Below are 25,790 nucleotides of genomic sequence, written 5' to 3'. Positions count from 1 at the left end.
CATCTGCCAGAGAACCTAGTCACATTTCCTGATTGTATTCAGAACAACTTCTACAAAATCACCTTCCAAAAGTCTGCAAACATTATCTCTACTAAACAACATCAAGCTAATCCTCGTGAAGTGTTTCCCTACTTCAGAAATAATGTGTAGTGTTAAAAAAAAACAAAAAGAATGAGAAAGTGAGTTAAAAAAAATCTGTGATTTTTCACTTAGAAAACTTCCCTCCAAATTTACTTTGCAAAAAGTTATTTTCATGAAGAGTTATGGATCATTGTAATACAAGCATCTAGAAAACCACTCTTTCTTCTATATATTCGAAGGTTAGAATATTAAAAATGCTGACAAGCCTGGCTTACCAGCTCATTTTAAAAAAAAAGTTGTTATTTAGGAGGTACTTGAGATGAAGACATTCTGATGATTTACAGAACGTAAATCTGTGTTTCATTACGTTTAGAGGATTATGAATTGTTATAGTCATCGTTTTATGCATTGACGCTGAATGATCATTGTTTTTATGACTAGTGTGTTGACACTATTTATATATTGCCATGCTATTTAGAGTTTTAATGGCTGAAGTGGCATGGAAGCTAAGCAAACACATACAACAAAGAAATTCACACCTTGATCCCAAGACATTTTCAAATGCAGCCAATAGGGTACAATTGAGGATAGGGACGCCATTAAGAAAATCACAAATCTTGATATATGAATCATATTAGTGTTCATCAATTAATTACATTCACATAAATGTGCAGATCAGTAGGCATACAGCTACAAAACCAACAGCATACATTGTTTTTAGAATCTGGACATATACCTTGTAACAAATACATGAAAAGTCCCTTTTACCTAAACCATTTTTTTTTACAAAACCAAATAATTAAAATATTAACTAGAATTTGATCTATTCATCAGCTTGGCAGGAATGGCATTGGCTATTCCTTCACTAGTGATTTACAGTGCTTTCATAACATCACTCAGCCATCACTGAAGTGTTATAAATCCTCTGTTCATCGCTATTATTTTGGCACAGTGATGGTTGTCTAGAAGACACTCATTTTCCAAAGTAGAAAATTAATCACACCAATCCACAAGAATCAATAAAAGGCGAGGTTCCTGTCTCCTCCCAGATGGTCTTAGTTTTGCTTTTTTGTGTCCCCCCCGCCCCAACGGTATCTAACCCCACATTTCTGTGTAATCAGGATGGTGATGGGTATTTTCCCCCAGGAATACACTTGCCCCAAAGAAACAAATGTATTTCACATGTTATGCTCATCCATAGCACATACCTGTATCCAGAGGCTTGAGGGGAAGTCTACTGTAGTGAGCAGGGAGTATCTCTAGCTTAACAGTTTCTGATGTGGCTGCTAACAGCTGGGTGGCTTCCAACAAGGAACAATGCTCTGTGCTAGTCCCATCAATGGAAAGGATATGATCACCTACATGCAGAGCCCCACATCTGCCAGAGAAACACACAACCACAGGCATATATTGCAGTCACCTGTGGTTAAAAGTAGAGCAATTCAAAATCCATCAAAGTCACACAAAAGTTGATGACTTTGCATCATACATATTCTTTGCCATGTTCTTTGCCCAGATTCAGCTGAAACCTTATTTTTAAAATGCCAGAAATCCAGTTTTGAAGTTTCCTGGTTGAAAAAATCCCCGAAAGAACAGAGGTTTTATCATGAAAGAACATCAGTCAGGTTAACTGAACTACAGGTAACTCTTCCCTAAAAATTAAAGAGAATATTTTCACATGGTTAAACAGGATCTCAAATGTATCTTTATCATAAGAATCTAAGGGAACGTTTTAAACAACAAAAAAATGACTGTGGGCTTGTTCTGATTTCATTTTGTTATTTGCCGTTTGCCATTGTTTCTAATAAAAAAGTTTAAACTGTTTGTGAAGACTATATTTGCATATGGCATTTGTAAGAATGTAGCACATATTTCCTATGCAAAGGGAAAAATAGCAACAGCTGATGTAAAATTACAGGAAAATCAGTTTATTAAGTGCGCCTGTTGAAGTATTTGGCCAAATTCTAGTTCAAAGATGACAATGAATACAATTTCAGAAAAGTAGCATAGTATTACCAAGCAGGTACTGTAGAGATCACAGTTTTGCTCTTCAGCAAGTCACTGTGGAATGGCATGAATGTGAAAAGGAAGTTCATTCATTTTTGGTGATAAAATATGGAATATTATGTAAAAGTATGGAATATTTGGGGTGACTGGGATACCCTGTACTGAATGTTAGTTAGTGGTTGAATGCAATATGGTATTCTGCCAGTTTGGCCTGGTTTGGGCAAATCGGTAATGGCAGCGATGGGAGACTCCACCCACCTGCCTAGAAGTCATCATGGATGCTCTGTGCATGCGCAGAAGAATCTGCAGAGCATTTCAGGCCTGATGTGTAGGATGTAAATTGTGTATAAGGACAAAATGAAACAAGGATGTAAACTGTGAATGAGAATAGAAAGGCAAAGAGGTGTCAATTCCCCTTAGTGTATTTATAATAATAGCATAAATAACGCTCATAGTGACATTTCAGGTATTAGTGTGCATGTAAATATTTGTACAGATAACACATATCGTTGGCTGAGAACATGAGAACTCTTACAGTGAATTTCAGAGACCATATGATGCAATAAGGAATATGGATCTGAAGATTTCAAATATAAAAGTTAGTTGCCTGAAAGGAAAAATGGAGTGAATGACTGCAAATTGCATACAAATAACCAAAAAAAAAAAAAAGGGCAAAGTGTTGGCTCTTATACTTCAGGAGGATGTTGAAGCTGAATGGAAAATGGATGGGTAAATGTAGAAAATGTTGGTAGAAAAGGAATGAATAGCAGGCTTGTTGCAGAGAGAGAATCTTTGATGAAAGACAGAAAAAATTGTTTTAAATAAGAGTATGCCTTTACCCATTTTGTTATATGAAAATATGAGCTATCAGGAGAAACAGAAAGAATGGGGACAGAAAGATTCATTTAATAAACATGTTTAACAAAAGATAAGGTCAAAAACTGAAGGTTGAGAAATGAATTGAGTACAAATGGAGTGATAAATACAAAATAAGTATGTCGCGATGGCTTGGTTATATAGACAGACTGGATGACAATTAAATTGTGAAATACTTTTATGAAATAATAAATAGGTCAAAAGGAAAGGGAAAACAAAGGAAGCCTGTGGTTGGATGAAGTAGATGACATCCTGAGAAAAATATAAATTATAGTTTAAAGAACAAAGAACAATATATAAAGCCCTATATAACATGCCGAGAACAAGAATAGTTTGCAAGACTAGAAAAGGAGAAACAGGAACAGTGAAATGTAAACCAGATTTAGTATTTTTTTCTTGTCTTATCTAATTCCTTCAATTTAATTGGTTTTATATTTCTTATTGTTTTTTTTTTGCAGTAACATGCCTTGCCATAAAAGGCATGCAGTTACCTTTCGATGCAATAGATAAGTTTTTCAAGAACTAATTAATCTGCAAGTGTTCATATTAAAAGTCCAACATCATTTTGCAAATTTTAACAGGGTTAATTTATTTCTGATAAGCCAACTTAGTTAACATTGAACAAGAGATATACTTCATTTCCAATGATATTATTAAGGGTTTTCTTTTTCCCCCCAGATATTACACAGTACTTATAAAGATGGTTTCCACTCTTGCAATAGTCTGAAATATTTGGTATGGCAGGGACAACATTCCCTCAGATGTGCCCAAGATAAATTCAGTTCCTTTAAGCACTGCATTATAATCCTGAGGGTTTTTTCTACTGATATAGACATGAAAGCCAACTGGGAGACTTTGGGTCAGTTATTCTCTCTTAGCCCAACCTACTTCACAGGGTTGTTGTTATGGGGAAAATAGGAGGCAGGAGCATTAACTATTCACATCACCTTGAGTCGACAAAAAATAAAGATAGGGTAAAAATCAAATACACAAATAAAGTTTTCCCTTTATGTTAGAAATGTAGTTTGTGCAGAATAGCACTTATACAGTGCTGTTTTCCCCCCTCAAGCTTCCCCCGATTTCACCAGAGGAAAAACATGCTAAACAGAAATTAATATTAAACCAAACATATCTGGGAGAACATAATCACAGTTCAGCCTCCTACCTGTCTCCCACACTAGCTGGCTTGATCTTCTCAATGATTATGACCTGTTTATTCCGATGGGTGTTCATTGATAATGTGATTCCTAGGGCAGAGCCGGGAGCCTTTGCAATTTCCACTAGCAAAGGGCCTGACGCATTGGCTACCATATCTATAAATAAAAAAGGCATTTGGAATTAATTCTGCTTAGCTTTTTCCCAATGGGAACATTAAATGTGTTAGATGGGAATACCAACAGTATTTATGATATGCTGGGCATATATGGTCACAGAGGAGTCTGGATATTATGTAGAACATAATACTACACAACCTTTAACATATATTGAAATTCAGAAATTCAGGACAAACTATAAAGCAAGTAAAATCAACCTGTAAAATCTCTATGTTTGAAAATGTTCCTTCTCAGCTACTGCTTAAAGATCCCAATGATTAACAAAATGACAGACAGACCATAACAGGCAGCCCAAGACAGCAACTGGAATAGGGGTTTTTAAAATAAAAAATAATTATAATTAATAACTATAATTAACAATAAACATTATACAGGACCAAGGAGAGCTCCAGGGCCAAAACCAGAACTTTATTTCATTGTAAAATCTGATATCTGAAGGATTATTGTCCCATCTTAATGAGGAACCATTTTCTAATAAGCAGTACCTAATGGGGTACTTTGTGACATTTTTGCAGGCATTCTGGCATCTCAGGAGAAGGAACAGGTGCATCCTACCTAATATCCATGCAAAGTATTCAAATTTATTTATGACTATTCAAAAATAGAGCATACAAATAGAAGGCAAAGTACATACAGTGTGTGAAGGTTTGTTGTTCAGTCACTAAGCCTTGTCCAACTCTATACATGAACCACAGTATACCAGCCCCTTCCCCCATCTTCCACTGACTCCCTGAGTCTTCCCCTTCATACTCACTGTGTCTATGACACTATCTAACCATCTCATCCTTTGCTGTCCCCTTCTCCTTTGGCCTTCAGTTTTCCCCAACATCAGGGTCTTTTCCAATGAATCCTCCCTTCTCATTTGGTGGCCAATATATTTGAGCTTCAGCTTCAGTATCTGTCCTTCCAAAGGACAGTCGGGGTTGATTTCTTCTAGGATGTGTGAACAAGATTTGGGTAATTTCATTTCAGTGTATAATTATCACATCTCCTATTTGGCATTTCCCTTGACATGATCTGGTATTTTGCTTTACTAAAAACTAAATGTTTAGCTTGACTAAAAGTGCTTACTATTTGCCTTTAGGAAAATAAAAAGCTTTGTTTGGTAAAAGCTGTACTCCACACTGGATTCTTTTCTAAACACTGGATCCTGTCAAGAAATGCTTATACCATGAAACATCTATCCCCACTACTTCACCTATCTTAAAGGAACTTAAGAAAGTGAGAACATAATTTGTACTATTGAGACCAAATTGTGTATGCTATGTTACACATACAGTGGGAACTCAGGTCATGAACATAATCCATTCCTGGACTTGGGTTGGCACCTGATTTGGTTGTGACTGGAAGCAAGACTGACTGTGCATGTGCACACACAAACAAAAAATGGTGTGGAATGGGAAGTCGCTGTGGCAGGGAAAATCGCTGCAGCTGAGTTTGATCGCCACCCAAGCATTTGTTCGTGAACAGAGTGAAACATTTAGTGGGTTTTTTGGTCGGCACCCAATTTGGTCATGGTCAGAACCAAGTGACTCAAGGTCCCACTGTAGACACAAATGTTTCTTAGAGCTTTTTAAGATCTAACAGCACAAGCATTAAAATTATAACTGGAGCATATCCCATTTAGACCGACTTTAAACAAATCTAAGCATATTTTATTAAACTTTGTTAAATATCTGGAGAGGAAAACACACCAAACTTTCACAAAATGTATAAGCGTACCTAAATCTAGACCAACTAAATGTTCAAAATTAACAAAAATTATCTTACTTAGATATATGGATTAATGGCAAAGAGCATGCAGTGGGTATCAGGTTTGAAGTTTATTGGATTTATATGCCGCCCTTCTCCCAAGGACTCAGGGCGGAGTACAACATAAAAGAAAACACATATTACAAAAATTAAAAGGGACATTAAATAAAGTATCCAAAAAAACCCCCAATTGATATTTACAATAAAATTTAAAAAATTAAATTAAAATTAATAACCAAATTAATCCTATATTTTATTCTATTCAGGCCAGGCTGGCTTGCTGGAAAAGCCAAATTTTTAGGGCATGTCGGAAGGACCTGAGGTCGGGGATTATGCAAAGCTCTGGGTGCAGCTCATTCCAGAGGGAAGGTGCTCCCACAGAGAAGGCTCTCCCCCTGGGGGTCGCTAGCCAACACTGTCTGGCCGATGGCAGGAGGCCAACTTTTTGGGATCGCACTGGACGGTGGGAGGCTACAGGTGGCAGTAGGTGGTTTCGCAGGTACCCTGGGCCTAAGCCATGGAGTGCTTTAAAGGTCATAATTAGTACCTTGAATCGCATCTGGAAGACAAACGGCATCCAGTGCAGGCCACCTAAAAGGGGTGTAATATGGGAGCATCTAGCATCCCCATGATAACCTGCGTGGCCGCATTCTGGACCAGCTGAAGCCTCCGGGTGCTCTTCAAGGGCAGCCCCATGTAGAGAGCATTGCAGTAGTCCAGATGAGAAAGGACGAGGGCATGAGTGACTGTGCACAGACCATCCCAATCCAGAAAGGGGCGCAACTGACATATCAGGCAAACCTGGTAAAAGGCCCCCCTGGTCACGGCTGTCAGATGTTCTTCTAAACTAAGCCATATATCCAGGAGGACTCCCAGATTGCAGGGCCTTTCTGAGGGAGGTAAAGTTTCTCCCCCTATCATCAAAGATGGAACAAGATGCACAAATCGGGATAACAGAAACCACAGCCGCTCAGTCTTGGAGAGATTGAGCTTGAGCCTGTTCCTCCCCATCCAGATCCGCATAGCCTCCAGGCATTGGGACATCACATCGAGGGCATCGTTTGGGTGGTTTGGGGTAGAGATGAAAAGTTGGGTATCATCAGCATATTGATGATACCGTGCCCCAAAACCACGGATGATCTCACCCAGTGGTTTCAACAGGAGGGGTGAGAGAACTGACCCCTGGGGCACCCCACAAGTGATGCACCTCGGAGTGGATCCCTGTCCTCCAGTCAACATGAACTATGACCAATCCGACAGGTAGGAGGAGAACCACCACAAAACGGTGCCTCTCACTCCAACCCCCTGAGTCGTAGCAGTAGGATACCATGGTTGATGGTATCGAAAGCCGCCAAGAGGTCTAATAGGACCAGGACAGAGCAGCACCTCTGTCCCGGGCCCGCCAGAGATCATCAACCAATGTGATCAATGCCATCTCCATGCTGTACCCGGGCCTGAAACCTGACTGAAATGGATCCAGGTAGGCAACTTCATCCAGGTACTGGGGAAGCTGATGTGCTACCACACTCTTGACAACCTTCTCTACAATGTGAAGGTTGAGACCAGGCAATAGTTGGCTAAAGAAGCTGGGTCCAGGGAAGGCTTCTTAAGGAGGGCCCTCACCACTGCCTCCTTCAAGGCAGTGGGAAAGAACCCCTCTCTCAATGAAGCATTGTAATCGCCTGGAGCCAGCCTTGTGTCACCTCCTAGGAAGCCAAAACTAACCAAGAGGGACACGGGTCCAGCACACAAGTGGCAGCACTGAGCAGGGGTGGGTTTCTCGCCCCGTTCCAACCGGATCGGTTGGAACGAGGCCGGCGACGTCCTCGCGCACGCACGCGGCGCGCGTGTGCACGCACGCGGCGCGCGCATGCGTATTAGCGTCTGCGCGATGCTCCAGCTGCTCCTGGAGGATCGCGCAGGCGTTCTGCGCATGCGTGAAAAGCGCGAAATTCAAAAAACCGGGTAAGGAGCGGGTGCGGGTGTGCGGGCGCGCGCGGGCGCGGGAGGGGGCTTCGCCGTTCCCGGAAGTTACTTACTTCCGGGTTCGGCGACCAACCGGATCGCAGGAACCAGTGCGAACCGGTTGAAACCCAGCCCTGGCACTGAGTCTCCCCACAATCCTGTCCATACCCTCGGGGGTCACAGGGTCAAACTCATCCCAGATAGTCTCCACAAGATTCATCCATGTCAACTCACCCGAATCTACCCAGTCAGAGTCCAAGCCTGTCCGAATCTCAGCGATTTTATCCTGCAGATACTGAACAAATTCTTCAGCCCTACCCTGCAAGAGGTCATTCCCAGTTCCTTGGTTAAGTAAGGAGCGGGTCACCCTAAACAGGGCAGTTATCTGTGGACACAATAAGAGCAGAAAAATGTTGCCACTTTGCCGCTTTTATCGCCACTAACTACGATTTAATATGGATTCTTACTAGTGTTCGATCGGATTCAGATCGGCTGGCCCACCAACCACTCTCTAGGTGTCTTTTCACATTTAACTATGCTTTAAGCATGTACCTCCATTTTAATAACAGAAAGGAATGAAACCTTTAAGAAGATTTAAGAAACCCTACCCATCCAAATGATAAACTAGCCTTAATTATCTATTAATAATGGAATTAACTACATTGCAGTAAATAGGATCTATATGGTTCTTTGATGTGTATATGCATGACAAACATTTCTAGAACAGCTGGATCTGGTTTTTAAAAATCAAAGTCTTCACTTATTTTAACCTCATTGCAACACAGGATACAAAAATGTAATCAATAAATATAAATCTATAATGTTACCATGCTCACTGGAGAATTGTTCACCTCTGAAAATAGTGGTAATTTCTGCAGCTTAATCTCTCTATGGTCAACCTCTATTTTCGAATATTCAGATCCTCATATTTTTCAAAATCATTCTTTTTCGTTAAAATGATAATTTTAAAGTTATGGCTTTACACACCTTGATCACCTGAGGCTGAAATATATCCACTTAAGTACACACTTAAAAATTAAAAGATTAATGACTTGGCATTTATTAGTGGTCAAGTATCTTCCATCAATATAGCAAATATATTCGGTGATAAGGAGCTGCTTTTAGAGAGAAAAAAAGAACATTCTTCATACAGCAAATACCTATCTGATCTCAAACAAGGTAGAAGAAACCACCAGAGAGAGATAGGGCTTATGAATAGCAATAGCATTATACTTATACACTGCTACATAGTGCTTTGCAGGGCCCTCTACAAAGTCAGCATATAGCTAATTTACTGTGACCTCATAAGGAGAGAAGACTAAATCAACCTTGGGCCGGTGAGAATCAAACTGCCAGCAATCAGCAGAAGTAGCCTGCAGTACTGCATTCTAACCACTGCGCCACCACAGCTCATGAAACTGCTATTACACTTGCTACTAATATTGGAACTGGCAAGTCAGCCAGATGTTTAGTCTGGGTTTGACATTTTTGTGTGCCTATCAAGCCCTTGCAAAGAACCCAAGATAGGCAAATGTTCTTGTTGTGATGATGTCAAAGGTTGTTCCATTCTATTTGTAGGTCTTTGCATTTTGTAATTCTCTCCATTGCAATTCACTCTTTCATTCTGCTCTCTCTAGGTACTGCCACATCCACTATCCAGACTCCTTTTTCTGCTTTCTTATCAACAACTGTTAATTGTGCAGTGTTAGGTGGCAGATATTAGTCTGAACTCTAAAGTCCCAAAGTACTTTAGCTTCTTCATTTTCAATTACTTCAATTACTTTGTTTCTCACCAATTTTTGCTTGCAGGCAAATGGTATTTCTTGCAGTTATTCCAATCCACCTTTGTTGCTACTTTGTTTGCCATTGTTTATAATCAGACTGCGTGAAGGTCTTGCAACAACTAACCAGTTGTTTTTTCACCTTCTGTGCAGAGGCAAGTGCATTAGTCATAAATAGTCATGGATTCCAACATTCCTTTTTCCCTTTTAGCAATGATTTGCTATTTTGTGATATTACTTTTGCCTTGCTGTTAGCTGTTTGAATGAAGTCCATTAAACAAGAACACAACAAGGCACAACCATTTCTCCCAACCATCTTGAGTGCACAAACAACAGCACAGGGACAAGATTGCTTAACATTCACTACATATATGTTGGAAAACAAATGCAGAGTTTTCTGCTTGCCAAAAAGTCTCTTTCTTCAACATACGATACTTATCTGTTAGGTGCCAAATGTAAAATATGCCCACACTGAAGCTTCTTTTAAAAATTGTAGCTCACACAGAACAGCTCAAATGTAAAATGTAAAAACTGTTGATTCTACAAAGGGATAAGAAACCTAGGAAACAGACTTCAAAGTCATCAGACATTTTCACTTCTCCCAGCCAAGAGAGACGCCGTCTGCTTGGAAACATGCACAACAGCAACTCTGCCAAGAACTGAGAAGAATCCAAGTTATCACATATTGCTGACATCAGGAAAAGCTTCTTCTACACTTTGATAGGCCTTTCCCAACACTATGATCTCCTTTCATTTCATAAAAAAAGCAAAAACTGCACAACTCTTTTGATCTAATCCATTTTAGGAGCTATTCCAAAACTGATATATTAAGACTCGGCAACAAGCTTCATGAAGCAACTTCTTTCCTTTCTCACAAAATCAGAAAGTTTTGCTCCTAATTTTAAACAAATCTGTTTAATGTGAAATGTGGACTCTGACGTATCCTCTTTTCACTAACTAGAAAGTAAAGAGCAGCTTTTACAATTGGTGGATAGTAACGACCCAAGGAAAAGGAATAGGACTGTGTGCCCCAAAACTTATTATAGCTTATTCCTATAGTAAAAAAAAAAACAACATGATTTATTTTGGTGTTCAAGCTAAGGTTGGCTTTGCAGCTTTTGGAAATTGGATTCTGACCTTTAAGAAGAGATAGCTCTGATGCAGAAGGTGACAGCGTTGCCTGAAATGGCAAAACTGACCACTTTGATTAAAGAAAAGAATATAAGTACTTTCGTTTCCACATGGAGACTGCTTCTGAACTTTGTGCTTGATGTAGAGAAGAATGAAACTTCAACTTCAGGTTTTACTTGTTAGACTGATATATTTTTATAGAAATGGCTTGTTCATATTATTATGAAAAAGCAAAAAGCTGTGATTTGTTGTTAATGCCTTATTTTACTGTAACAGAGAGAGTCGTAAATGAATGAAAAGGAGGACTATGTGTGACGTGATAGCAGTGTTTCACTATCTCAGGGGTTGCCACAAAGACGAGGGAGTCAAACTATTCTCCAAGGCACCTGAGGGTAGAACAAGAAGCAATGGGTGTAAATTAATCAAGGAGAGAAGCAACTTAGAACTAAGGAGAAATTTCCTGACAATTAGAACAATTAATCAGTGGAACAGCTTGCCTCCAGAAGTTGTGAATGCTCTAACACTGGAAGTCTTTAAGAAGATGTTGGATAGCCATTTGTCTGAGGTGGTGTAGATGCCTAAGCAGGGGGTTGGGCTAGAAGACCTTCAAGGTCCCTTCCAACTCTGTTATTCTAAATTCCAAGTCAATGCTTCTTTTTCTTTTACCTTTCCTCACTTCTCTTTTCCCTTCCCCCCTACGGCTTTTCTATTTACTTCGTATTTTTTTATTTTATAATACTCTATAACTAAATAAAATGTTAATAGAGGAAGAAGAGATAGCTCTGATCTGGCTTAAATTCAGTTCTATAAATTCAGAACTAACCCCCCCCCCCAAAACCCAAATCTGTTGAAATAAGGATTCTTTTTTAAAAAAAGCAAAACAAAACATCTTGAATTCGTATCTTGGGATTGAAAAAAGGTGAAATGGAGGCAGTATTTAGCATGAAAGGGTTCCCCTAGATGCGCCAGCAGCAATTAGGCCATGAATAGTGGCAAATTCTAAAAGCATCGTATTTTTTTTCCTCAGTGGCGCATTCTGACACCAGCAGTACATAAAGAAAGCAAAAGACGTCTTGGCAACACAACATGCCATTGATCAGCACAAAGTAGAGCACATTTTAGCATGATTCTTATTGACCCGCTTTAGCCAACTGATTGTTGATCCAAGAAGTGGCCCAATTAAAACGTGGCACCGTTGTAACACCCAGGGCGAGACATCTGTTCCTGCTGAATTAACAGCACGAGAGAGAGAGAGAGAGAGAGAGAGAGAGAGAGAGAGAGAGAGAGAGAGAGAGAGAGAGAGAGAGAGAGAGAGAGAGAGAGAGAGAGAGAGAGAGAGAGAGAGAGAGAGATGAGCAACTCTTGAGCATTTTCTTTTTTAAAAAAACCTCACATAGCAGCAGCGGGTATAATTCATGCAGAAGTGATCAATAAAGGAAACCAGCCTCTGAAAGGTTAATAATATCAGGAACAAAGATATTGACTATGCTGAAAGAATGCTTTACCAGCAATGAATGTGGCCTCTCAGCATTATTAGGCGACAGGGGACCGCCTGCAGCTCACAAAAGGGGACGAGGAGAAACTTTAGCAGATGAAGCCTTTTGGCAGAAAGATCATATGAAAAGCAATGGAGAGCCTGAAGCAGACCGAACTGGCTTCATCAGAAATATCTTTCGCCTCTTTAAAAATAAATTTTTAAAAAAATCCTACTTTCAATAGTGAATGAAAGTGATAATTTGGACCAGGAGGGAAAGAGATAATTCTTCCCCCACCACTTTTCTCTAACATCATCCTTTTGCTGATTTCTACTTCTAAATTAATGTAGTTACACTTCAAAAGGCATCTAGTAAGAACACCTTGGAGCATTTAACAGGCAGAAAAGAGGGAAGGGTGTATGTGTGTGTGATCTGAACCATGTTCCCAATATGCATTACAAAAGCTGCTCCTAAATAACTTATCAGACAAGAACCAGGGGAGAATTCAGTGATTTGTCAAGGAGGGAGGGAAAGCCCTCTCAAATGGTCTAGTCTTCAGAATCGCAATTAAGCTCAGCAAACGGATTCTCTACCCATCTTAACTAACATGCTCGAGAATGACAATCCCCCCCCCCCAAAAAAAAGAAACTTAGCGAACCTGCTGGGATGGTAGGTAGGTTATCTGTTGTGGCCTCCAGCAGCTGAATCAGATGAGGGGGCATGGGAGTCAGGATCAGCATCAGGGCAACCTGAGAGCTCTGAGGACGAAGAGGGAATGGAACTATCAGAAAGACAGACAGAGCTGTCAGAGAGAGAGAGAGGCGGAGCCTGGACCGTCTATCAGCCCTCAACTGGAGAGTCAACAGCCCCCAGGTCTGGAGGTGGCTGATGAGGAAGAGAAAGAACAGTTGGGTCCAGTGCCTGATGCATGAATGCGCAGAAAGCAGAGGAGAGGAGAGCAGTGGAAATCTATGGGAAGATCCTTGGGAAGGAAGAGCCACTGCTGCTAATGAAGCTCCACCCTAGATCTGGGGATAAGAAGCAAGGGGCAGAGATGAATAGATGTGGCAGACAACTATTCATCTTCCAGCTGGATGGATTTGTTAGCCTGCATTTGAGAGGAAAACTTTTTGCTGGGATTGCCGGCACCACTAATAAAGGAATCTTTGAGTTTACTTCAGAGGGTTTGTTGTATTTGGGGAGCTGGATCAGAACATTATCTTTTTTTGTAATCTTCCCTAAAATCATCCACCCCCATGATGAAGTTTAGTAAGACAAAAATGGGCATTTCACCAATGAATTGATGATCCCTAGGGATTTGGGAAAGAAACTTTGAACTCAGGACCCACATCTAGTGTAGCTTTATTATTAAAGGAAAAGGATAAAGAGCACAAATGACCTTTTGATCTTTTTGAGTCACTCATTTCCCGGACCAAATCAATCGTAAAAAAAACCCCAACCTTCCACTGCATTAATTCCAATGAGACAATGTGCTGTTTTGCAGAAAAGGGATATCAGCTTTATTTCCGGTCCCCGAAAAATAAAATGGTTGTGACAGAATGGGTTACAATTGCTTCATTGATATAAAAGCTATAACAAGCAGTCAATGAATGAAGGGAAGCTTATTTTCCAGAAGGTGGCAAATGGTTTTCAATATCCTGTCCACAAAACTTCAAGGGAAAGGAAATCAATATTTAATGGGGTCATTTTTCCAGTGGCTGCTGATTTCAGAGACAATCCAAGTCAAGCCTTTGGCTGACCTAGGCAACCTAACAGCCAGCTCTGGTTTCAAGTCAAGCAGTTTCTTGTTCTTATTTGCTCATGGTCTGCTTGCCTTGCTTATAAGTTGCTTCCCTCAGACCTAGTTATCAAATGACCTAGTTATCTACTTCTGTTGCACATTAATCTATCCATCTGTTGAAAGTGGAACTGTGTTGTTTGGCTTGAAAGAAATGCATGATAGAGTCTAAGAATTGACAAAGAATATTTTAATGATCCAAAATGGTCCAAATTAGTTTTGGGTGGGAACAAATGACCAGAAAATCTCATTCATATGCTTGGAATGTTGAATCCAAGCTGAATCAGGCTGATTTATATTTATCTTGTGATTAATGCATAATTTTACATATTTCCCCGTTAAGTTCCACCTTCATCATTTCTACCCACCATTCAAGGCTCCCTAGATCTTTCTGTTTTCTAAATAATTGATTGCCATACCCAATTTTGGGTCATTTGCAAACTTCATTGGTCTCCCCAACTCCTTTGTCTAAATTATTGCTAATAATGTTGAACGACTCATGGTCTGGGACAAAGCTCGATGGCAGGTCCCTTGATACTTTCCTACAAACTGAAGTTGAGCCATCAATGAGTATTGTTGGATGTAGTCATTCAGCCAGCGATGTAACAAATTCATCATTAACCCATATTTTTTTATGTTATGAAAGAGGATATCAATAGCAATAGCAATAACAATAGCAGTTAGATTTATATACCGCTTCATAGGGCTTTCAGCCCTCTCCAAGCGCTTTACAGAGTCAGCATATACCACAGTCTGGGTCCTCATTTCACCCACCTCGGAAGGATGGAAGGCTGAGTCAACCTTGAGCCGGTGAGATTAGAACCGCTGAACTGTAGATAAGAGTCAGCTGAAGTGGCCTGCAGTACTGCACCCTAACCACTGCGCCACCTCAGCTCTTATTCATGAAACACTTTGCCAAATGTTTTTCTCTGGGCCACATATACTATATCTGTGGCATTCCTCTACTCAGCTACTAACTCTATTAAAGAAAGAAGAAAAAAAGTTAGTCTGGAATGATTTGTTTGCACACACTCATAACTAGGGGTGAAATCAATTTATCTTTGCTACTGGTTCGCAAATGTGACCGCGCGCGCAGGACCTCCCGCACATGTGCAGAGCATAAAAAATGGGATGTGATAAAGTCCGGGCAGGTGGGCAGAGCCTCCCGCCACCACTGCTACCAGTTCACCCAAACCTGGTAGAACCGGCTGAATTGCACCATTGCCCAGGACACTCTTTCATTTGTAGTGTGCAGCTGTCCTTAGCCAGTCTAAATATCTGTAGTTTCTTGGGTCCCCCTTTTTCTGACAGATTATCAACAGCAATTCTGCAGTCCATCTCTATAGTGCCTTTGGTTCCTTCAGATGTAAAGTAATGTAACTGGTTTTGAAGATGTGAATTCATTTAAATTACCTACATTCTTTCTTAGCTAATAGTAAACTACAGTTTTCTTGTTCTCTATTGGCAGAATGACCAGTTAGGGTTTCATTTATCTCTTGAGAGAAACCAAATGCAAAGTAGGAATTAAGAAATTCTGTCTTCTCATCATCACCTCTTAGAGAATTTCTCTTTCTCCCAATGGGATTGTGTTCATTTTGGCTTTTTATTTATTTCTAACTTACCATATGAGCTCTTTTGGGTGTTGTATATATTTTATCTCACATCTCTCAATTTATTCTGAGCATTTACCTTGCCAACATCCCTCTATTGTCCTAAACACAGCTCAAAAAGCAGAGCAGTTTTGGGAGAGAGAGAGAGAGAGAAAGAAAGAAAGAAAGAAAGAAAGAAAGACAGACAGACAGAAAGAAAAAGAAAGAAAAAACAAAAATGGCTGGATGTACAAACTCTCTGTTTGATTCCTGAGTGGTTTTTTTTTCTTTACCCATTGTTGCATGCATATGTTTGCAAATAAAGCTTACAGCTTTGGTGATGCAGTGATTAGAATGCAATATTTTCAGCTAGTTCTGCCCATAACCAGAATTTTTGTCCTGACAGGGCTGAAGGTTGACTCAGCCTTCGTTCTTCCGAGGTTGGTAAAATGAAAACCCAGATTGCTGACTCTGTAAACCACTTACAGAGGGCTGTAAAGCACGATGAAGCAGTATATAAGTCTAAGCACTATTGCTATTACTATATCACTGCTTGAGGAAAGAAGGGACAGGTAAAATTATACATTACTGTAAAAATGGAAAATAGGGATATAAAAGCATTAACCGAGCCGGAAATGCTCCTTCTGCCTTCTTTAATACAATGTTGGGTGACCGCAGTTAATAAGCTACATTGATCTTAAACCAGGGTAAATGAACTGCAACCTCAAGGCCTTAACCCCTCTTGTTTTGCAAATTGGTTTTGGAGATTGCAATTGCCAACAATTGGGCAAGTGACTTTTCAGTATTTTCAGGCGGGAAATAGATGAAAAGTACCTCCTCGGGGATCTAAAATAAGCTTAACCACACAGATCTAAAAATTAACCCCCCCCCCCAAATCAAATATCTGAGAAAAAAAAAGCAAAGCACAAAGGAAAATCCTGGCAACTTCTTAATACCTACATCAATTTTGCATTGTTGCTGTTGCTGAACTGGCAGCAAACCAGGCCTGCCACACCCCCAAACTGGTCCTCTGGGTGGCACCATAGGCACCACCATCTTGTTTTTTACTTCTGTGCATGCGCAGAATAATTTTTATTACACTGCGCATGTGCACCCATGAGCAAACCAGCAGCAGGGCCTGCCAGAACCCACCCCTGGTCCCAATGCACTGTCTAAAATCTTCTGAAGGGATGAAATATACACACTCTGCTTCACAGCCCTGTTTAAAGATGATATAATTTAACTGTTTTTGCAACTATACAAAAGGGAAAATCTGTATGAGAGAGAGTAGAGCTTTAGCTTTTATAAGCATATAGAAGAAGAATGTTTGTAAACCAATTCAGAACCAATTTATATATGGTCTGGATTGATTATAAAAAGTCATTTGATTAATTACCACACAACTGGACCACCAAATATTTGGAAACAATTGGTGTCAGTAAAAACATTAGAATGTTTGGGTGTTTTTTTTTTAAGAAAAATAAATAATGAAGCAAAGGAAGGCAGAATTGATGGTTGGAAATGAAAAATATGTGCTTGTCAACATTAGGAGAGGCATCTTCCCAGTGATTCATTATCACTCTTATAATTTGTCATTGCTTTGATCCCACTTTCAGTGATTTTCAAGAAAACAAACATTGGCTAGCACACAGCAAAAAATTCTAATAAAATATTACATTTGCTTTATATGGATGATCTATGCTTTATGTAAAATATAAATCAAAATGCAAATGTATATACAGTACATATATACAATTTTAAAGATAATTAAAGATAATTTTTAGTAAAATCTAAAATCTACTGATAACAGATAAAATCAACTCTAAATATTATTAATTTGCACTTCATCTTAAGTCAGTTATCTCATTCATTCCTTCTATTTTTATGTGCAGCAAGCCATACTTTAAAATAAGCTTTGCTTCAATTACATTACATTCCCCAATCAATTCAAACAAATTTACATGCTTCCAAAGCAAATTAATTTCCACAATAATAATTATGGGCACATGACAATTCTCTTCTAGTGGTATGTAGCCACATGTCTGTTCATTCAGAACTCAGATGCTTCAGTTCGGCTTCATAATCCCAGATAAGTATGCATACGTTTGCAGTTCATAGCTCAAAGATTCTCTCACTCTCTTTGGTGAGTAATCTTCAACCCAAAGAAGACCCCGTTTTTAATTTTTGTATTAGTTTTTAGTCTGCTTTTTAGAGAAAAAAATGATACCCTTCCAATTATCAAGAGAGATGGATCTTCCTCATCCATCACTAATCTATCATGTTAATACATATCTAGTCACATAGCAAATACCCTTATATGCTCAAGGGCAGGACAATATTTACTATTTGTTAATTTCATTTTATTTATTTCTATACTACTACACTCCATAGGTCACAAGATGCCTCGAGACTGGTGGAAAACAGTGTTGCTTTCTGTCCTAATACAAGCAAGCAGCAGCCAGAAAAAATCCTTTCTCTTGCAGAGGTAAATTTATCTTTTACTTTAAACTCTCCTTCCATGCCCTCAACCCACAACTGCTTATTGGTGGGATTTACAGTCTCTGCCATCTATTTTGCTTTCTCATTTCCCAGGAACATTCCGGGCTCCCAGCAGTGCAGCTCAAATTCTTTCCCAATGAATCAGTAGAAGGAAAGGCTAAAAAGAAGAAGGAATAAAAAGAAGCCTAAAGCAATCCAGCCAGAACCTCATGACTAGGCACCATCAGTATTAAACAGGTTAAAAACTGCAGATTTTTTCTAGCAAACCATGAAATAATTGATGGTTCCTTGGAAGGGCTGTTTCCTGATGAAAACATATATTGTTTGGTTCTGAAGTGGAAACCATCGTTGTCTTTTATGCATCTCACATTCCTGCTACATTTGAACCACCACCATGCATCAGAACCCCAGTGAAATATGATACCCTATCCATTGATTAAACCTTTTCGACAGGTTGCCAAACTTTCTTAGCCCATTGCCAGCTGATAAACATTTTTGAGTCAAATGTAAACAGTAGTTTAACAATGGCAAAAAGTCAAGTGTTGAACAGTCTTTTTATCCATTGTCAGTTCTAAAATGGACATTTATGGTGCATGGTTACCACACATAAGCAAGCTAAGGGATTTTAACTTCTGCTTCATTCCAAAATGCAGATAAATTAGGTGTTAAGCCAAAAAGGGAGAAGCCAACTTAGTTGGATAGCTTTGGATAGCCCTATCCCAGATACATGTATGTGAACATATGTACGTATCAGTGATGGGTTTCAAAAAATTTTTAGAACCTCTTCTGTAGGTGTGGCCTGCTTTGTGGGACTGGCTTGCCGGCCATGTGACTGGGTGGGAGTAGCTTGCCAGCCATGTGACCGGATGGGAGTGGCTTGCAAGCCACATGAATGGGTGGGCGTGGCCAACTTGTAAAATGTGGTGAAACTCACTTAACAACGCTTTTGCTTAACAACCAAAATGTTGGCTCAGAAATTCTGGCATTTGAAGCACGCAAGTCTTAAAGCTGTCAAGTTACAAGACCCTTGCACCCCTAACCCTTTAGAAAAAAAAAACCCAGGGGTGTTCAAACTTGACAGCTTTAAGACTTGTGGACTTCAACTCCCAGAATTCCTCCTCTCGCTCTTTATCTTGATGATGTGCAGATGGGCGGGGGGAGGGAGCTGGAACTGGTTCTAAACAGCACTGTAGATTTGTGGAACCTCTTCTATAGAAGAGGTTAGAACTGGCAGGAACCCACCCCTGGTATGTATGTGCATATATCTCTGTACCTAATCCTTCATTTTATTTCTTTACCTCTTCCTCCAATTTTATAAGTATAACTGCTAAAGAGAAGTTCCCTGAGGATGGGCTCCAGCACAAGTTTGAAAGCTCGGAAGATTAAACCTCTGGTCCTGGTTATCGATCCATATTGAATTTTGCAACATCATCTTGAGGCATGTATTTGGGATGCTTTTATCTGTGAAACATTTTACTGTTCCTCGAGGTACAGAGAAATAATGACAAAGTAGTAATAGTTTAGTGAATCAGTAAGTCTCGATTCCAGATCAACAATCTTGAATTTGCAGCTGGAGACAGTACGTAGTTCTCCAGATCATTTGTGCTGATTAATACATGTAGGGCTTTCCCACAAGCATAACTCACAATTGGCCCTGTGCATCTTTTATTATGACAGCTTTCTCACCAACCACTTTGCTTAAGTGGCATGCAATTATTATTTTTTTAATCCCAGTGCTATTCTGGGACTATACATTGCATAGAGATTCCTTGAAATTCAAATGTCAGTCACATACGGTATGAGAAAAGTGTTCTACAATAGCTTATATCATTAAAAAATTTATGCATCCACACAAGATGATAGAAATCTTCTTGTTACCGTGTGTAAATTGAGTGGCTATGTAAATCTATTTAATAAATAAAATAAACATATTTTATGCTATTTGCATAAAATACCTTAACACAAATATCAATAAGGTATTCAAACAAAATTATATAAAACCATGAAAGGAATAGTCAGCTGAGGCGCATCCTATAATTTAGAATAGATACAAATGTAGAGCAGAAATTATCCGAGAACAGTAAATTAAAATACCTTGAGAACTTTTTTTTATTTTAAATGTGAAATGAAATAAAGTTAGAAAGAAATACTTTCCAAGATAAAGTGTCTGAAAGGTAGATAAATGAAATTTATTATCTTACCACTAGCAAATTCTTTGCAGATTTTTTTTTAGAAACTATCAGATTCCAAGCCTTCAAAATCCTGATATATACATTCCCCTGCCCATATACAGGAAAATCACTTAGTTCAAACACATATCTGTCATAAATCAAAGATATCTGGTTCAGCTCTAACCTTCATACTTGAGCTAGAATTTTTATTATTATTATTATTCTTTTAAGATATACATTTGAGGCTGGCTTTACACTAAGTACTTAATTTGTATCCGGTGAAGGGTGCACCTAGAGAAGTTGAAAGTATTCACCCATAAAGATATTGCAAAAAGTCAGATGAAAATAAAACTGGAAGAAGGATGAGGTAAAAATCTAATTTTAGATCTGAAGATCATAAACCTACTGTAATTCTGCTTCACAAAGCATAGCCAACTAACTTGTCAAGCTTCACAGCACTGGTTCTTCAAATTACACACACACACACACAGACAGACACAGACACAGACACAGACACAGACACAGACACAGACACAGACACACACACACACACACACACACACACACACACACACACACACTATTCTCCATTAAGCTTATACATCAGGATTTCTAACAGGATTTCCTTCATGTTCAACATTTCATAGCACATAGCTGTGTCCCAGAAAAAACTCCTATTATTGTGCGCCAACTCAAAACTTAGAAACATAAGAAGAACCATGACTCCATCCAGAAGATTTTTTTTTTAAAGTATCACAGTAAAGTAATCCATGTTGGCTGAAACACAAAAAACAACCAGCAAACTGAAGAACCATCTGTGTCTACAAGGCAGAAAACAAAGTAAAAAAATTATCTGATGTGCTTTCCTTTAGTAAGCAAGTTCAGATCATTATCAAATAACTCTATATCGCAAATACGAATTAGGCTGGTATCTTTCCAAACCTATTTCTATGCTTGATCATTGGTTTCTGCTTTCTATTCTGTAACATTCTTTATTTCCTCATCTCCAGAACTGTTGAAAATTAGTTTCAGCTGAATGAAAACAATGATATAAAGTAGAAAGCAAGGTGGAATATATTGGCACTATCGTACACGAGCACCTAGTTCTAGATTCCAAACCGAGACAACATACGTTTTGAAAGTGGAAATCCAGGTTCTTAAAAGTCAGACTAGATTATTTCACTTGTACTTTGGCAATTTGTACCCATTTCTGAAGGGAACGCTCACCTGCTTTAACGTGAGCTATGTTCACCCCCCACCCCCCGTGGCTGTTCAAGATGACATCCTATTGAAGAAACTGAAAATTAAGGACAATTAAGTTGATATGATGCGCAGAACAACAACAGCCCAGGGTAAAATTTCGGCAGAAAGCTTTCCCAATGCTGCAATCTTTTTTAGTACAAAAATGTAAGGGAAAAGTTGCATTTGTTTGAAATGCAAACTATCAACTGGAAGGGTTTATGACTCCTTTGAAGGAATGCAAGTGAGCACAAAAATGCAATTTAGTCTTTTTTCCCCCCTCATTGCACTTCATAAGGAAAACCTTCTTCATCTGACTGGCAGGATCTTCTTCCTGGCATCAATAAACAGACTCTCTTCTTTCTAAAGTAAATGCAAGCTCAGGAAAGAAATTTTCCTTGGAGGAAAAACAAAAGTACCGATTCCATGTCTTACTGCCTACCCAGTGGAAATGATTTTAAAGCTGCTGCACACCAACTGTACAATTTGGTTTTCCTTTTTGATTAGATAATAGGTTAATATAACATCTCTGTAAAGGTTTTTTCCCCCTCTTTCGCCCACCTTAACACAGTTGGCGGTTAGAGAAATGTTCACAAATTGAAAGCTTCTATGGCAAAAATTAGAGTTTTCCCAACTTTAGAGCTAAGAGAAAAACATTTGCATGCTTTAAGCACATTCCATTTATAAGAAAAGCTCTATTATCCCTGATCTCTAGAAATGTTTTTAGGCCCATTTGATTTATTAATTTAGTCTTAAGTGGGCACCATAATTGGGCATCATTAGTCTTTTCCTCCTTTGACTCAACCTTAAGCACGGCAATGCGGCTCAAGTGATTTGTCTGCAAAGAGAAAAATGGACTTTAAAAATAGACACTCAGATGGGTTGTTTCATCTTTTTTGCAAGACACTGCTTTCTGAAACAGTTCACTGATCTTCTACAGTCATTTTGGACTCAACAGTAACCTTACATCAGGATTGCCAAACACAAGGCCTGGGGCCCAGATCCGGCCTGTGGGATGCTTAGATCTGGCCCGTGGGGCTGCCCTGGAAACAGCAAAAGACCAGCCCATGGTGCCTCTGCCAGTGAGAACAGAGCTCGGGAGGGCTGCCTGCAGAGCTCGGGAGGGCTGCCTGCAGCCCTCCCGAGCTTTGCTTTCACTATCAGACTGTTCAGGCCACCACAGGTGTCCCCGATATGAATGACATCGAGAGTGGCGCAAAGGCAAGCCCAGAGAAGGACTGCAAGGCTACTTGGGAGGAGCTTGCCCCACTCCTCCTCACAAGGAACACCTGGAGGGTAGTAACTTAAGGAGAAGCCATGGGGAGTTAGTCTTTGCCAGGAACAATTGTTTGCTTTGGCTTATACTTCCCTTTGGCTGGCTTTGACTCGGGCCTGTTGCTGTTTGCCTTGCCTTGCTTGAAAGATTGCTCTTCACATTCGGTTTTGGATCTAGCCCTTCTCTTGTGGCCTGCATTTGGCCTTTGCTTCACTGTGCTTTTGGAACTGCTTCTTCTCTGGGGGCTGTTTCTTGTCCTGAGAATTGCCCTTGACTTGTGCCTGGACTCTACCTTGTGGATTGGACGTGGACTTTATATTACTAAAGTGTCATATTTTTCTTCTTCGATGTGTCTTTAATTGAGGCTATTTACCTTCCAAACAGCATCTACAGTTCATAGGTCAACAAGTGTAATCAGCTTTAAAAGCAAGGGCAATTTAAGAGTGTATACGTCATTAAATAACAAATTCCTCAGAATGGAATCAAACCCAACAGCCTTTACCCATTATGGAGACGTCATACTCAATCTGGAACAGGGCCTCCTGGTTGCACTGACGCAGAATGTTTAGCGCATCAGCATGATTCACACCGTGAAGAGGAATCCCATCCACACTCAACAGCCGGTCCCCAATTTTCAAAGACCCTTCCCTGCATAAAATGATAAAGGCACTCATTAGTAACACATATCTGACAGAATCAGAATATTCTTGAGATGAATGCTTATTTGGGAACTTTATTTACTAACAACACTTTCAAAGTTTCTATATCTGCTCCAAGATGTGCATGTCGTGGGTCCAGGAGCTTTCCAAGTGTGGGGTGCAACTTTTGATAAAGTACAGAACAAATCTGGAGAGTGTTCCTGCTTTGTCGGGGGGAAACTCACAGTGAATTTTGAGATAATTCTAATTTGATTGTATAAGACTGACCTATAAAGCAGGAAAACTGACAAAACCTGTTCCTGCTTTGCTCGAATAAACCTGCAGTAAACTCACCTATGCAACCAGGGAACAAACCTGGAGCAAATTTTGAGAGGTAGGGTAGGCCTGCAAGTCCAGCTACCTGTCTAAGCCAGTGTTTCTCAACCATAGCAACTTTAAGTTGGGTGTACTTCAATGCCCAGAATTCCCCAGTCAGCTCTGCTGAGAAGTTGAGATACACTTGTCTAAGCCACATCTGATCACTAGTAGCTTTGCAATTTGGTGATTTGTTATTTATTTTTATTAATAAAGGTTGCACAAAATTATTTCTCATTTTAAAGAATGACAGTCTGATAAACCTTGTGCACTTGTTCAGGTTTCTCTGATCTGTTATTTGCTTGACACAAAAAGGATGATGGGAAAAAAATTAGGGCTTACCGGTATGTATTTTTTTTACTCTTTCTTTTAGCTGTTTATCTTTCAAATGTTATTACTTCCACATCTATTTTCCGGTGTTACTTTTTTCATTAATATTCTAGTATATCTATGCTGCATGGAGAAAATCTATCTATCTATGTGGTGTCTATGAGTCGAAAACAACTTGACGGCACATTATTTTCATAGTGACGTTTTTATAACACATTCCCGCCCCTTGCAGTCCATCACTACTGCGCCGCTGAACCTGCAATTGGTTTTAAATGATCTACCACTGATTAAATTTTTCAAATGTATTTTCCATAGTTCACCTTTTCTGGCTATCCAGAACTAGTGCAGTAGAACTTAAAGGGAATCTGTGTGGAAGAAGCAGTGGACAATAGACCAAATGCAGAGATGCAAAGCTATTGGGACTGTTCGTTTGTATAGGTGGTATGAAAAATAAGCATTTGTTTAAGGTTCACAGCTAAATGTGGAATGATGTGAACATTACCTGTCTGCTGGACCACCTGGTCTAACATAAGTCAGTAGTAATGGCCTGGATTTATGCCAGTCTTCGTGGGCTCCTCCTGTAAGCAATTTGCAAAAATAATTCATGACTGATACAGACACATATCCAACAACTCTGTAAAAAGAGAACACGTTTTTAAATCAGCAAGCGGCTAGGGGTCATTTTCTGGAACATATGGAGAAACCTGGTAATATCCCATCTGTCAATTTATGAAGATTATTTTTCCATCTCCCCAAAGATGCCCTTCGGAAAACCACCTTAGAATGGCATTGGTCACCCCACTTCCTCCTCTTCCCCTGTTTGCAAATGGCCCAGCATGTTGCTAATTACAAGTGCACTGACCTCGTAGTACAAATCCAAAACTATTGCCTTCTTTATAGAGGGTAACTTCAATGGTTTTTGGAATGATGCCAGCACTATTATCAGGGGCTGCAGACAAGGGAAATAAAAGGATGAGCTAATGCTTTCCATTTGCTGAACTCTCCTTCTATAAAATCTGCATATTTATATGTTCTGCAGATGATCTCAAACACAAAAAAGTCATCCACATAAGCCTTCTAAGTTTCACAAACTGGACCACTGCCTATAATGTTTGTCATAATTGAATAACAGCATTAAAATTACTCGAATCTGTCTTGCAAATTGCCTCTGATCAATCTTAATAATACACATATAACATGCATATATTCTGAGCTTGTTTTAATATATTAACAAACCAGAGCCTTTTCTTCTACAAGCTTCAAAGCTCAGTAGGATTCCTAGAGCTAACAGTTTTTGCCACAGATGTTTATTGGATTCTCAAATACCTTAATAATAAGCCAGCTGGCAACTTTGAATGAATACATTCAAACCCTCATGGCTAAGAGGACAGTTGTTGATTGGGATCATTAAGTGGAGAAAATGATTAAGTGTAAAACAGCGCTGAAGGAAATGTGTCTTAGTCCATATTTAAT

The 25,790-nt window shown here is 39.4% G+C and overlaps 1 protein-coding gene across 5 annotated transcripts in view; it reads right to left on the bottom strand.

The window, feature by feature from the left end:
- The window catches only part of GRIP2 (glutamate receptor interacting protein 2), a 273,157-nt gene that overhangs the window by 77,429 nt on the left and 169,938 nt on the right, over nucleotides 1-25,790 (bottom strand). For all 5 annotated transcript variants that reach the window (XM_087708944.1, XM_087708945.1, XM_087708946.1 and 2 more), the window contains exons 5-9: nucleotides 25,180-25,266; nucleotides 24,820-24,895; nucleotides 23,477-23,622; nucleotides 4,130-4,277; nucleotides 1,290-1,459 (exon numbers count right to left, since the gene is read on the bottom strand). In XM_087708944.1, coding sequence (XP_087565070.1) covers nucleotides 1,290-1,459; nucleotides 4,130-4,277; nucleotides 23,477-23,622; nucleotides 24,820-24,895; nucleotides 25,180-25,266 — 627 coding nt within the window. The remainder of the gene's footprint in view (nucleotides 1-1,289; nucleotides 1,460-4,129; nucleotides 4,278-23,476; nucleotides 23,623-24,819; nucleotides 24,896-25,179; nucleotides 25,267-25,790) is intronic.

The sequence above is a fragment of the Thamnophis sirtalis genome, unplaced genomic scaffold (genome assembly GCF_051295495.1).
Source record: "Thamnophis sirtalis isolate CommonGarterSnake01/CBP01778 unplaced genomic scaffold, rThaSir2_p1.2 scaffold_3, whole genome shotgun sequence".
In the NCBI taxonomy this organism is placed as follows: Eukaryota; Metazoa; Chordata; class Lepidosauria; order Squamata; family Natricidae; genus Thamnophis; species Thamnophis sirtalis.
Note: the sequence above shows the minus strand (reverse complement) of the source record. Positions and strands in the feature narration are given on the sequence as shown.